We start from the raw sequence: 14595 nt of genomic DNA, 5'->3' as shown, positions 1-14595 counted from the left end.
AGATATGCCCAGATTAAAGGATAAACCTAAATTGGCAGGTGCCTGGTCAGGGAATGGCGCATACTTTATCTGATTTGAGACTATGTAGCTCCAAGGAGTTCTTTAAAGAGAGATAAATCATTAATCCCCGTAATCAGTTCAGAGCAGCCAGAAAATAAGATAAAGTTCCTGTGTCTTTGTGCCACGTATACCTGCGGGCATCTTCTAACAGCTTTCTCTGCAGCTCCAATTCAGCTCTCTGCTTCAGTCAGAGACTCAGAGGGAAGCTGGGTTTGAAAGCAAAGAAAATAGCTGAAACCTCTCATGAGATGTAATTTAAAATGGATGTTGTTGGGGAGGAAAAAAAGGGAGTTATTTGCAAGCATTATGGCATATTTTTTCTCTGATGCCCATTAATGGGAACACACAATACCTGGATGACTTAACCTGCAACCATTATTTATCGCAACCTACTTTTCCCCCGGAGTGAATGTCTGAATTCGAACCTTCCATTTACCACTAAGTGCACTTCTGGGAAGGGTAAAGAGAGCAGTGAAGGCCTGGATCCGCAGGCAAACAGCACATGGCAGTCAAACCCAGAGAGCAGAGGAGCGGGCAGCCAGGGGAGGCAGGCTCCAGCAGAAAGGAGAAGCCCTGCAGCCTGTTTGCTGCTCCCACAGCACGCTTCAGTCCTTTGCTTTTTCCCAGAGCATAAAGGCTCCGGGGAGAAAAATATTCCCCCAGGAACGGCTCCAGCTCAGCCATGTGTGCAATGATGTGCCACAGCATCTTGGATGCAGAATTACTGTGAAGATCAAAGCAAGTTTAATCAGCTCAGTGTTTCATGTCTGCAGCCCCTCCTGCCTGCTAGTGGCTGGTCAGGGTGTCTCCTTCATTTTGGACAGCAATGATGCAGGGAAAATCAATGCTGGCTGTGTGGCTAGCCCTCCCCCAGGCAAGGTTTCACCCTCATCCTTCAATAGGAGGACAGATGGAGATGTGAATTGGGAGTGGGAGACCTTGCCAACTTCACCCACTGAGACTGAGGCTTCTGAGGGAAGGTCGTCCTGTCTGTTCCCTGAACTGTAAAACATCTGAAAAGGGCCCAGAAACGCCCAGAAACAATAGGAACCTGACTTCTCCAGAGATTTGGGTACTTCTGTGAGAGAGATCCACAGCTCTGCCCACTTGCAGGGCTGCTGACCCCAGGCTGGTTTGGGAGGCATGGAGGGGTTCTGCCTGCAAGCATCTGCTCTGCCTCTGCTGCTGTTCAATGCTGGTCAGAGAATGCAGAGCTTTCTGGGGAGAACAAGTGTATTGCATTGCTGTCATCCTGGTGAATAGTTCAGCCAGAACTCTCACAGAATTCACAGTTTTCAGTATTAAAAGTGTTGGACTTTAAAAATAATCTGGATGAATTGTGAACACAGAATGCTTCTGAATGGGAAAGCAGATCCTGATGCCCAGAGAAGCCGTGGTGCACCCTGATGGTGCTCAAGGCCAGGCTGGCTGGAGCCTTGGGCAGCTGAGTGGTGGGGCTGCCTGTGGCAGGGGGATGGAACTGGAGGATCTTTGAGCTGACGCCCAATCCACACCACTCTATGATCCTAGGATTCTATGATCCTCGTTTAGTTGTTTGAACCATTAGGCTGTATTTAAAATAATGAGGAAAAAAAAAAATCTCCTGAGTACATAAAGTTATTCAGTGTGATCAATCAGCAAAGGAAATCCTTACCCAGTGCTGTGGCAGGAGTGTGGTATGTGGGGCTGCTGCAGGGTCAGTGAAGGGCGAGTGAGAGACTGCTGCTCCAGAGAGCTGCCTCTGCCAGGACCTGAATAAGCCTCATCACACTTTGTATTGAGTATTAAGAGGGGAAAAGACTCTCCTTGTTCTCTGCACAAGAGGTAAATTTCCAGCAGCTGAAGCTGCTTGTTATGGAACAGTTACAATAACTGTGCCACTACTGCTAAAAAATCACTTACTAACTTGATTACCAACTCACTGATTTCTTTCAGAGACCTCTCCTGCTGTCTGCTTCTAATGGGCAGGCTCCCACATTAACTTCCTGATTTGCTATCATTTGCAGCAGTTCTTTCCAACTCTTCCCCTTAAGCTCTTTTGGACCGGCGTGACAGTGAGCTCCTTGCAGCTCATTCAGTGCAGCTCTCCATTTGGCAGGGTTTCGGGCTGACGCCAGGACAGCCACGGCCATGGGAGTAGTGTTTTTTTAAGGAGGTTTAGTTCCTGCCATCTGTTTGTTGGCTCAACTCTACAAAATTTAGATTGTGTTGCCTTCCCAAAGTTGTTTTTCCCCCCTTGGACTGCTGTCAGGATCTGCAATCTGTCTTGGTGAGCATTGCAGGCAGCAATGGAGTTACGATAAAATGCTTCCAACTCTTGAATGTGCGACATTATTTCTTAATAACAGATGATGATAATGAAACATTATCACACACGTCATCTGAAAGGCAATGAATGCAAAAAAGCTCCAGAGGACCCTTACCGTGTTGTAGAAACAACATGATAGCAGTTTATGCACTATTTCCTTGTGCTGACCCTTCATGGAATATTGTTTGGTCAAGCTGAGGTGTGGGAAGGAGTGACAAGTTTCCATGCTGTATGCTCACGTATCCTTCCCCATGAACCTGGTTTTGCCCTGTGCTGTTGGGCAGAGAGCTCACTAATGGTGATGCTTGGAGGTGAGCTGTGGGGGCAGTGCCTTAGGGGATGACCAGAGGTGATGCTTGTACTGGTCTAAGTGTTTACGTTCAGAAGTTGTGTGTGAACCACTTGCATGAGAACAGAAAATGTCCACCAGATCTGATCACAGAGTTGTTTTTAGCTGAGCAATTCTCGTGACGTTTCTGCTTTCATGAAAGTTGGGATAGATGGGAACTGGGCTGTATTTTGCCATCCTTCTTCCAGATTAAAAATGGAACATTCCAAGTGATGAATCTGGAGGTATGACAGTTGTGAAGGTATGATTTCTGCTCAATACATAGATTAGGAGCTCACCAATATGATTTTAGATTCTGCTTGATGTCCAGATTAGACCTACTTTTAGATTAGACCTTTAACCTTACACAATTTCTTGTACAATATACAACACTGGGCGTGTGCTTCTTGATGAAACCTGTGGGAAAGAGACATTGTTTTTTTTTTGAAATGAGAATAACAACAAAGAGGGACAAATTAAACAATGTATGATTTAGAGAAGTTTAAGGTTATGACAGTTCTCTCTTACCTTCATCCAGTATAATGAATAATTTAGAGCCAAATTTGGGGTCACTCCAGCACTGAAGCATTGCAGTATCTAATTTCTGTTGTTGCTCTGAAGTGTAAGCAGCAAGCTTATTAAATATGAATGGGATAATCAGACAAATTCTGCGTGAGTTTCTCATTAATGTTTCAGAAAGAAGCACCAAGAAAGACTCAATAGACTAGATTTAAAAGTACTGAATATACTCCAGAAACAAAGTAACTTGATGACCAGCCCACCAACACAAAGTCTTACACCAAGTGGGCACTCCAGCAGAGCATCCTTACTGAAGCACTGTCATGCCAATCAGTTTGTGCACATTCCATGCCACCTCTTGTAGATCATCGCTTACCAAAATACCACTGCTATGAGACTGTCCTTTTTGTGCCCCCTGCCAGTGCTATGCGTGCAACGGCTGTGCTGCCCACCACAGCTTACTGTGACCTTATTGCTACAAGAGATGATTACTGTAAACTGTAGGGACGTCTTCTTAGTAGGACACAGAGTGTATCTTCAAGCCAAGTTAGCAATTAGGGCATGATTTTGAGCATCCTTTACCTCTCACTGACTTCTACAGATAGCACTCTTGGGATCATGCTTGTCAGCTGTGTAAGTGAATACTGCTTCAAAGTGAACTTCTGAGCTAAGAGAAAAAAAAAATACTTCGGCCTTTTTTCAGCTTTCCTGAAAGGAGGTTTTCAACATCTAACAGGAAAATATTCTTTGTTTTAATTTATTTAACGTTTGAGATCAGATGCACTGTTGCTTTCAGAAGTGAATGAGGATACCATGCAGAGCACAGTCCTTTCCTCATCAAACGCTTTAAACAACAGATCACATTGAAGGTAATTGGTTTTTAAAATCCGGACTGGTTTTCTAGGTGATACTGGATTAACAGTTGCAGTTAATGGGATCTCCTTCATAAGCAAAAATATTTCTGAATAATCTTCTCATTGTCTTTCCCCCATAAATTACAAAGAGCAAACTTTGTCTAGACGACATCGTTACAGATCTGGCAGGAAAGTCAAAGGAAGAATCATAAAAACTGTTATGAAAACCTGGAAGAAATGTCAGAAAATTAGCAAGTATTTGACTCCATTTTCCTTTCTTACTAAAAAGTAATTTCTAATCACTAAATTACTAATTAAAGAGTTTAGCACATCACATGACAGGTGAAAATAGCCTCATCCTAGGGCTGCTCATTGTCCATGCTCACAATGAGATGGAGTAATTGGGATAGAGCTGAATACCGATCCAGCTGTGTCCAAACATGTATTTGATCATGGAGACACGTAAATATGGTAAATATGGAGAGTCATTTTAAAGATGGCAAGCCAGAATACAAAAGCAGAATGTTTACCACCTTTAGTGTCTCTTTATTTTTGGCAAAGTATTTGTGGATTCGTCTTTCTTCTCTCTGCCATTTTAAGCCTGTCTTTATGAAAATAAAAAGCAGACATCAATTTGATCTTACAGGTGGCAATTAGCATCTTTACAGACTCCAAAGCCTAAGCAATTATAAGTTGAATAATTTATGGTAAATGCAACAATTCCTTTTATCACTATTATAACATGCATTAGAAATACACTTCACTGCCTGGAACTGCTTGATTATTGATTCTGGAGTTCTCATTAGAGATGCAATTGGCAGCCCTCACCCATGGGCAATGGCTACTTTTGTTTGTTTGCACTTCTGAATTAATTGGGACTAATCCATGGTTACTTGTGCTTATTTAGGCTGATAATCTGCCAATAAAAGAGGACAGAGGGGGTGTGCAATTGTTCTCATGCCAGCAAGAAATCTTCTAGGCAAAACTTGCCAGAATGGCCACTGACCCCTCCTGCCATGGAATACAGAAAACATATCTCTGGCTCTAGATTTGTTCTTAGTACAACAGATAGCAAAGCTACAGCTTTGACCTTCTTATCATAGCCATTTTCTTGGGCTAATGAGGTACGTAAGGTGTATGTAGACTCCTTGCAGTCTTCATTATGCTTTTCACAAGTATTTGCTGCCAGTAGCGTGTTGGGAACTTGAACCAACCCAGCTGCTTGTGCAGAGGAGGTGGCTGTGTCATTGCTGCAGCCCAAGAACACCGAACCTGAAACCCAAATCAGGAATGGCTTGGAACTTTTGGAGTGTTTTAGCTTTTATCCTCCTTAGATGAGGACTTCCTAGGCTTCAGCGTTCTTGTGCCAAGAAATTTATTTAACTATGATGTAAGTTTAATGCTAGAAGATGAAGCTGGCTTTCTTTCTGGAGATATAATCTGTTCCTTCAGACAAATGAGGTGAGGAAAGGTGGGCATCTCACTGAGGTGTGGAAGCCCAGGCATTCTCTTTGCTTCACATCCATCACAGACTGCTCATCAGACTATGTAAGTGTGCTCACAGGGTGACAGTGGGTCACTGGAGGGCTGGTTGGTAACACTGGTAACATACTTACCTGAACATGGAAACTGTACAAAGGCAGGCAAGAAAACCAATATCAAATTGAACTACTTGTGAATCTTGTGTTCCTGTTCTTTTCTGCCTCCCAGTGTCTTCCAATCAAGATTGAATTGGAAAAAAACCCAGATCAGATAAAAGTATACGCTATAGTTCAGCTCATCTTGCTGAATTGAGTGTAGCAGTGGCAGTTTCTCAGATTTAAGAGTGTCTGGGTCTTCTTAACTTCATGGTCAAAACTTACAGGGGGAGTTTGGACTTGAATTGTCCATACAAACAATCCCTCATGTACTGCGTTGCTCCACATGCACATCTGGTGAGTTCTCTGTCATTCCTAATTAGGATGCAGCTTCTTGGAAAATTAGTTCTTCGACAGTAACTGCAAGAAGAAACTGTGCAAATTTAAACAAGAACTGAGAATCCTACTGAGACTTTTATTAGCAATGAAATTAAAGATCTGCAGAATGTATTTTTCTCCTTTCTGCATCACTGACTCTTCTGATTCCAGACTGTGCTCCATCCCATGTCATTACAGACACATCTGGACACGGATCAGAGGTTAGAAGTAACTTCCCAGTCTGTGACAGCTATGTCCTCACCTACGAATGCAATCAGCTCTTTAAGGTACAATTTAAATCATATCTGTGTCATATTTCTTCATAGTTCCACAGCATTGGTGACCTATCAGTGGTTACCCTTATTTAGCTGTCAGAGTCGCACTTCACATTAGAAGGAATGACTAAAAACATTTCAATTGTACTATATTGTGGAATCCAACTCAATTTGATACTATAAACCTGCATTAAATCAGCTAACCAAAACTTACATTTTATCTAAACTATTCTCAACTAAAAATAATTCTCAGAGAACACAGAATAAAGGTGGAAGGAAGATATTCCTGAAATTAAGCAAACACCTGGGTGTAAAATCCAAAAACGCAGACTACTGATCTTGTTCTGAACAAAACACACACCTGCGTACTTGCAGCTTAGCACAAGGGGGGCAATAAGTAACAAAAAATACCAAGCCTAGCCCCAGTATGGCACTTGCCATACTTTCCCTCGCATGCAATAATTGACGTTCTTATTTCAGAACTGCTGTGGATCAACAAGGTGCTGAAGGACCTACTTTTGTTCAGAATTCCACTCATGCACAATCAAGTACGTGCTTCGTGCCACCCAGATAGGACTGAATAAACTTAACAGGTTGAAGAGTTATTTATCTGTGCCTTATTGCAACCAGATGGAACAGTTAGAGGAAAAATATTCTGTGTACTTTAGGCTTTTATGGTTCCCAATACGGACAAAATTCCTCTGGCTGGTCCTGAGGAGGACTTGTACTTTCAAACAGCTGCAACTCTGTTTTTGCAGGAATATGAGCTGTGATTGACCTCCCTGCAATTATCTGCTGATTTGGATACAGAGAGTAAAGCTGAAGTCACAAAGTGATTTGTTGAACACAGGTACAGAAATGGCCCTCTGCTGATGGTTCTACTTTAAAAACTGAAATCCAGCATTGTATTCTTCCGTATGGTGGTGTGTAAGCAACACTTTTAGATGTCAGAGGGAAGTTCTTTGGGTGTCAGGGGTTAGCTCATCACAGAGAGAGCAGTGAGGTGCTGGCACAGGCTGCCCAGAGAGGCTGTGGGTGCTCCGGAGGTGTTCAAACCCAGGCTGGATGGAGCCCTAGGCAGCCTGGTCCTGTGCCAGATCTGGAGATCAGCGGCCCTGCCTGTGGCAGGGGGGTTGGAATTGAATGATCTTGGGGTCCCTTCCAGCCCAAGCCATTCTATGATTCTATGTTCACTTCAGAAGAAGTCAGTCTGAAAGCAGACAGGGAAGCATCTTTATGGAGAAGGAAGCGCTGCATCTCTCTTCTGCACAAAGAAGTAAAAGATTCACCTCACTCAAACAGCACTTATCTGCAGTTTGCACACAGTACAGCTACTATCATCTCTTCTCTATAAAGCATAATTGCACCAGACTCTCGAGGTACTGATCCATGCAATTCCAGTGACCTGCAGGAAACTTTTGGCCCATCTCTATTAGCCCTACCAACATTCATGCATAAAGCAACAATATCCTTTCAGCCTTTTACTGAGCCTTTTTATTAAGGTTGCTAATAAAATCAGTAACTCTAATCATGCTTTTGGTTGTTTTGGATCCTGGCTTGGCTAGAAATCGTTGGAGATAAACATCTCATTTCAAATAGGCTACTGAGCAGATGGTAATGACTTTTAATCACTAGCAACATGAGGCAAATCTGAAATGATGCCCTGGAGATGAACGGTTCGGTACATCGTTCCCACCATTTTGAATGCTGAGTAACCTTGCCCCATGAAGCAAGCCACATGTGATTTATGCACTCACATCCTTCTAGCTAACTGAAATACTGACAGTCATTAATAGTCTCTCACATTTCTTCTTTTGGGCCCTTTTCCAATGCCCGGTAAAGTCAAAGCAAATCTCTTCTTTCTAAGCCTTCAAAGACCCCATCTGCTGTGGTAACAAAGTGTTGGGTTTTAATTGCTGCCGCAGAAGATTGGGAAACCTACAAGAACTTGCTGCTCAGTCCTAAAACTGAGAGGAAGAAATAGCTGAAACCCATTTAAACACCTGTTCTCAAAAGAAAAATAGAAGAAGGAAAAGGCTTTTGGTAATTTGTGAGAACAGTACCGAGGTCAGACACTGACCTTCAGCTCACGCCCTGTGTCTGTGTCAGGGTAATTACAGCAGACAAACCATTTTGGACAATTCTCAGCTTAGCTCAGTCCTTAGCAGGTAAAGCACTGAGGTTTATCACAGGCCCTGTCAGCTGCCTCGTAATTGGAAAGCTGAGGTTTCGTTAGCATTAGGGACATCTTTATGCCACTGAGGAGCTCTCACTGTTGTGTAATGTCCCCGTGCTCCTCAGCAATGCTTTCAGAGCAGTCTGACGGCCTACAGATAGCACTGGGCATGACTGTGTGACAGGTCTGCATTTCAGTCTGTGGGCTGCAGTCTCCTTGCCTGGAAGCTTGCTGCACCATTTTCTAACAGTAATGTTTAAATAGTTTTACTCGAGCTCTCACTGAGCAATCTGTGCTGAAGCACTTTTTAGCAGGGCATTTGTGAGACTATTTTTCAAGTGGTTTTCAGGAGGTTAGCCTGACTATGCTGTATCCGCAAGAGAAATTCCATCACAGCTCACCACATGCATTCCACACTGCAGCGTCAATTTTAACTCCATGTCAACCAGTAGCAATTCTGCTGACCTTGTGGAAAGTATTTTTTGTTGTTTGCTTGTTTGTTTGTTTACATTTTTTCTTATGGAGAAGGACGCTGACACCTTGCTTCCATGTCCTGCAGTGACGGCCATGTGTGTCACTCATCTGAGAATTCACCCTCACAGCTTAAGGTAGCAGCAAATATTGCCACAGCTAGATTACAGATATGTAAATGCGATCTAAGCAAATAAGGCGCATAATTAAAATCTTGCATGATAGTTCCAGAGCTCTTATGTAAATACCCGACTCTTAATAATAAGGAATGGTTTTGGTGGGCACCTCTAACCCTGTCTGCCTGTTTGTCCTGGAGACAAACTTCCTTGGTAAGAAGAGCCATTAGTAATACATGCCAGAAGTGTGTCAGGGAGGCTGCTGGGCACTGCTAGTGCTGACAGCTGGAGCACGGGGTGTCCCTGGGGCTGCTGAGGACAGTGTGAGCAGGCACTGGGAGAGCCTCCAGAGCAGGCTGAAAAAGTGTTTATGCACACGTGGGCCTTGGTCCTGCTCTGTGCAGAGACAACCATTGACTTCAGCAGGAACGTTTGCTTCTCAGGCTCTGGGAAGCACTGGGAACACATTTAGCTCTTAGCTAAACTTGTATTTATTTCCCCGTAACTGGATCTTTTCATGGTTTCACCTGCAGGCTCCTACCAGTGAATAACTGAAATGAATGACTGAAGCATCCAGGCTCTCAGAACCTTGGCACCAGGCTCTTGGCTCTCACATACCTCACGTATAACTTGCTTTAATGCTCTGGGAAGCGTTGTCAGAGAAATGAATCTGCACGAGTCGTGCCTGAAGAAGAAAGCCCTCATGCAGCACTGCTGTGAGAAGCAAGAGCCTGCCTTAGCGATACCTCCTTGTAGAGCACATGTGAAGGCAGGAAGATTAATGGACTGAGCAAGTAGTCAGCAGAATATAATTCTGTTAAGTTGAGCAAGAAAGGTACAATGCTTAACACTGTGACGGCTGAGGGGGAGAGGCAGCAGCTCTCCAAACCTGTTTATCAGAAGGCCGTGTGTTTTTGTGCTCACGCCATAGGACAGCGTGAGTTGCACACAGCCACAAAATATACCTTCTGTGCTTGAGATTTGCAGTTAAAAGTTGGGCCCTGATCCTGCACGTTCTCTCATGCTGTAAGCACAGGTAGGAAGCCCTGACACCAGCACCATTTCGTGGGGGCCAGATGGAGCATATTTTGATAAAGGGCCCTTTAGTCGGGCTCTGATTGGAATCAGCCGGCTGTGCGGCCCAGCCCCGGTGTGCAGGCTGCTCTGCAAGGACTCCAGGCGCTCCGGCCATTCACTACGTGTCAGCTTCCAGCAGCCGCTCGCTCGCAGCTCCCCGCCCGGCCCGCGCCGCCCCGCCCTTCCGCACGGCGGACTGCGTTTCCCAGAGGCCCCCGGGCGGCGGGGCGGAAGGCGCGCTGGGTTGCTGAGCATGGCCACCGGGGAGCTGGGGGGCAGGGCGGCTGAGAAGCTCTTCTCCCTCAGCGGGCTGTTCGCCGTCTACAAGCCCAAAGGGGCCACCTCGGCTGCCGTGCTCAACCTGCTGAAGGAAAGGCTGCTGGCAGGTAGGCGGGCGGTTGGGCTGGGGGATCTGCGCGCCCCTTCCTGAGTTCCGAGGTTGTCTTGTAACGCCTTCTTTCCATTTCTGTTTGCAGAAGCCGGTGTGCAAACAAAAGATAACAAAAGAAAAAAGCAAGCCTTGAAAATTGGACATGGTGGGACTTTGGACAGTGCAGCAACAGGAGTTCTGGGTAATGAGCAGTACAAATGCAGTCACAGGACGCGGGAGACGCTTCTGTGCCTCCGTGTGGAGGTGGAGGGATGGTCTGGATACGTGCAGCACACACTGCGGCTTTGGGTTACTGGAGAAGAGTGTCCTGGGTTACATTTCCTTTTTGTGTACTTGTACGCATGTTTAATAAGTTCCTGAACAAGTTTTGTTGTTGTTGCTTTTTTTTTAAACTTCCTGAGATAACCAACTTTGTTGGTCATTGCTCACGTTCCTCACACTACATCCCACCATGTATCCCGCCACGTTTTCTAAATTGCCTTTGAAATTTGTGTGTTATTTTTTGTTTGTTTTGTTTTTAGTTAAGCTGGGGATTTATAGCCGTTGTAATTTTCTAAAGTTATTTGTGCCTTAATGTGTTTCTGGGATTTTGAGGGAACCTTTGGGGGTTATAATACTTGTCAAATAAAAAATAAGTAACAGCAATTCAGGTGCTGTTTACTTCTGTGCTAAGCCTCAAGAATTTTTCACTTGCTGTCTTCTCTTGCTCATTAAAGAACAGTCATCAATGAGGTGATTTTCAGAGATCCCTTCTGACCCCTGTGATTCTGTGTGAGGCTTTGCTTTCTGATCATAGAATCACAGAATGGCCTTGGTTGAAAAGGACCACAGTGATCATCTGGTTTCAAGCCCCTGCTGTGTTCAGGGTCGCCAACCACCAGACCAGGCTGCCCAGAGCCACATCCAGCCTGGCCTTGAATGCCTCCAGGGATGGGGCATCCACAACCTCCTTGGGCAACCTTGGGCAGTGCTTCACCACCCTCTCTGTGAAAAACTTCCTTCTAATATCTAACACCTAATCCTCCCCTGTCTCACCAGAAAAACATTCCTCCTTGTCCTATCATCTATTTACTGAATTTCTTCATTCCATTGATGATTATGATGTATCAGTTGCTTCCATTGATGATTATGATGTATCAGTTGCTGCTACTGAGAACTCAGCTGTAATTGTGAAAATTAGACTGGATTAGTCCCGTATCATACACTGTCAGTAATGGTTTCATTGATGAGTAATGCTAAAATCTGCAGCTTGCTTTTACCACGGTTTTATAGCTCAACTTGGTCTGAAGAAGTGATACTTCTTTGGTATTGAAAATCAACAGGGGGAGCATTTACTATACACAAGTATATCCACTGAATTCTAATGAAATGAGATATCCATTGAGTTTTACTGTGATAGGAGCAATACTTCCAGGAATGTTTGTGGAGTCTGTTGCTAGTGGAGGTCTATATATGCTGATAATTGTTCTGTGTCACCTGTAAATGTTTTGAAACATACCCTTCTTGGGCTGGAAGAGAAGCACTAACTCTGTCTTCCTGTGTTGTGTGACCACTCACCAGAGAATACTGTGTATCTGGCTGAAGTGGATGCTTCTGCCTTTCAGGGATGTCCCCAATGAGCATACCTACTGCTCACTGTGGGAAGTCAACAGCATTGATCCAGAGGGAAAGAAAAATCTCTTGTCATCCTTAATTGCTTCTCCTAGTATTCTCTGATATCCATCAGTCTCCAAAGCCAGCTCGTGTGGTGTGACAAAAAGTACTTGGGCTTGATGTGCTTGGTAAAGACAGAAGTGTATCACCTTAATATGCTATGGATCGATCCAAAAAGGTATAGAATGTTTCATTCCACTGCCATACAAAGCACACAGAGAAAAATCAATGGTAGTTAGATTGGAAAAGACAAGACTAGAGAGGAGCAGGAAAGGCCATGTGTTGAGATATCTTGGGGATTTGGTTAAAATGATTAGGAGAAAAGGAAGAACATGATAGAATCAAGTCATTCCTAAGATGTGTTCTGCTTTTTTGTGTGTGATAGGAGGGGTCAGGAAGCTTTCTTTCTTCATGTATCTTAGCATAATGAAGTATTTATCTTCCGAAATGTGAAACAATGGGAAAGAATAAAAGGTTATACAAGTTGCATGTCTGCAACTTCGCTCGTATGAATTGCTGATACTGGGTCTTGCTTGGTGTGTGGGGTGTACTGCAAATAACTGGGCAGTGGTTTTCATCAGAAGATGTGCTTTGGTATTTCTTTTTGTGTTTATGGTGGGTGTAGATGAGGAAGAATTTTGGAGGCAGAGATCAGTGATATGTACAGCATGAACGATGGGCAACTTATGGGCCAGGTGGTAGACAGCCCTGTGCTGGTGGGGCCCTGTGTCCTAGGGAATTCTGAACCATCTATAAGAAGGCAGTGGTCAACGAGCAATGGTAATACTTCTGAAACTGAAGTAGCTATTTTTTTAATCCAAGTTATGAGTGATGTCAGCGTGTTGCAAGAAAAGTGCTTGGTTATAAAGTTTTATGTGTGCTTATCTTCATTTCTCAGCCTTGTTGTAGCTCTGCCTGGTGAATTTGACAGGAACAGGCTGAACTGAAGGTACAAGGAATTACAAAGACGAAGGCATATGTGACTGTAAAAACCCCGAGGAATAAGAGGAGAATTATTGAGAATAGGAAGTCTTATGAATCTCAAGAGTGCTAAGATTGGAAACATTAGAGCACAAATGTGGTTTTGTTTTTCTTTTTTGTTTTAAGTAGTCATTACTGAGCTAGATGCTCTTGGCTTTTTGATTCAAGTTAGTACAAAGCTGATTTGTTTCAAATGCACTTAACTCCTGTAGTTTTATTAAGATCAAGGACAGCTGTTACATATTCCTTAGCTTGTGTGTGGAAATAATTTCCCCTGTATAGTTCAGGAAAGGTGAAGGTGACCCTTTATTATTTAATAGTAGAACAATTGTGGAATAATTCCTTAATTTCTCATTAGTGCTTTTTTTTCTTTTCTTGATGTGACACAGTGGAGAATTTCTGCAATGAATTACAGTAGATAGCATGGCAGTGTTCTCAGGAACGTGTGTCGTGGCAATGTATCTGACTCATCCCAGTTCTCCATCTTCCTTCTGTTGTTATTGTTTCTTTGTATTGCTGTATGTGGAGCAAATCAATAGAAAGGCTTATCCAAAGCAAGCACCTTGTTGTAAAAAAAGCTCTGAAGTAAAATGTAAAATACTGCCTTTTCCCATCTGCTTGTCTTGTGAAAACCTGACTGAGAATTACTTTGCAGAATACTGATTTAGGATGGAAGAAACAATGGTTTGTGCATTTACAATAACACAGGAGCCTGACTAGGAAAGATTTCTGACAGCCTGGTTGGACCTTTTGATTAATTTACTTTGTTGCTGTGACTTCCATGAACTGTTTCATTATGCTGCTTTGGCTGTGTTACTCTTTACCTCTATCAGCCTTTGAAAGGCCCATTTTACTTGCAATGCAGTCCAGACTCATTATTAGCGAGCCAAAGCTTTCATCAAATGAGAGACGGGGTTAATTGCACTATCTGTTTCTCTGGTGATTAAAAGATAAATAAATCTAGGAGTCAAATTAAAGCATTTTGAGAACTAGGTGAAGCTTATTTGTCTTCTGCTTTAGACTTCTTTATTTCTATAGTCTGATTTTTTTTTTTAACATTAGAGCTTATCTCATAATGGTGTTGAAGAAGGGAATTGCAAAGCTGGTTTGGAAGTGTAATTTCTCTTTCTGTCTTTGCAGTGGTTGGTATTGGAAAGGGAACAAAATTGCTGAAAACTATATTGGCAGGTTCCAAGGTAAGGAATGCTAAATGACCTGTATTAGTGCTGGTTTGTTTATTTTGATTTCTGTTTTTCTTTCAAGTAAGAGCTGCACCTACATACAAATATCTGAAATGTCCAATATAGTTATTGTAAATAAGTACAACTGTTCCTTTCTGTGTTTGCACTCATGTCTGGGACGGTCATTGAAAAACCTTTATTTGTCTTTGTTTTGCTGAAGAGTGTTAATAAGGGATTAATTCCTGTTTTG

General features: G+C 43.3%; 1 protein-coding gene across 1 annotated transcript in view; it reads left to right on the top strand.

Annotated features, from left to right (window-relative positions):
- Window positions 1-10279: 10279 nt before the first annotated feature.
- Window positions 10280-14595, top strand: part of TRUB1 (TruB pseudouridine synthase family member 1) — a 29840-nt gene continuing 25524 nt past the window's right edge. The window contains exons 1-3 of the mRNA XM_052677256.1: window positions 10280-10525; window positions 10616-10711; window positions 14305-14360. Coding sequence (XP_052533216.1) covers window positions 10393-10525; window positions 10616-10711; window positions 14305-14360 — 285 coding nt within the window. The 5' untranslated portion in view covers window positions 10280-10392. The remainder of the gene's footprint in view (window positions 10526-10615; window positions 10712-14304; window positions 14361-14595) is intronic.

Source organism: Tympanuchus pallidicinctus, unplaced genomic scaffold (assembly GCF_026119805.1).
Source record: "Tympanuchus pallidicinctus isolate F22 unplaced genomic scaffold, pur_lepc_1.0 scaffold16, whole genome shotgun sequence".
NCBI lineage: Eukaryota > Metazoa > Chordata > Aves > Galliformes > Phasianidae > Tympanuchus > Tympanuchus pallidicinctus.
This window is presented reverse-complemented; position numbering and strand designations above follow the sequence as displayed.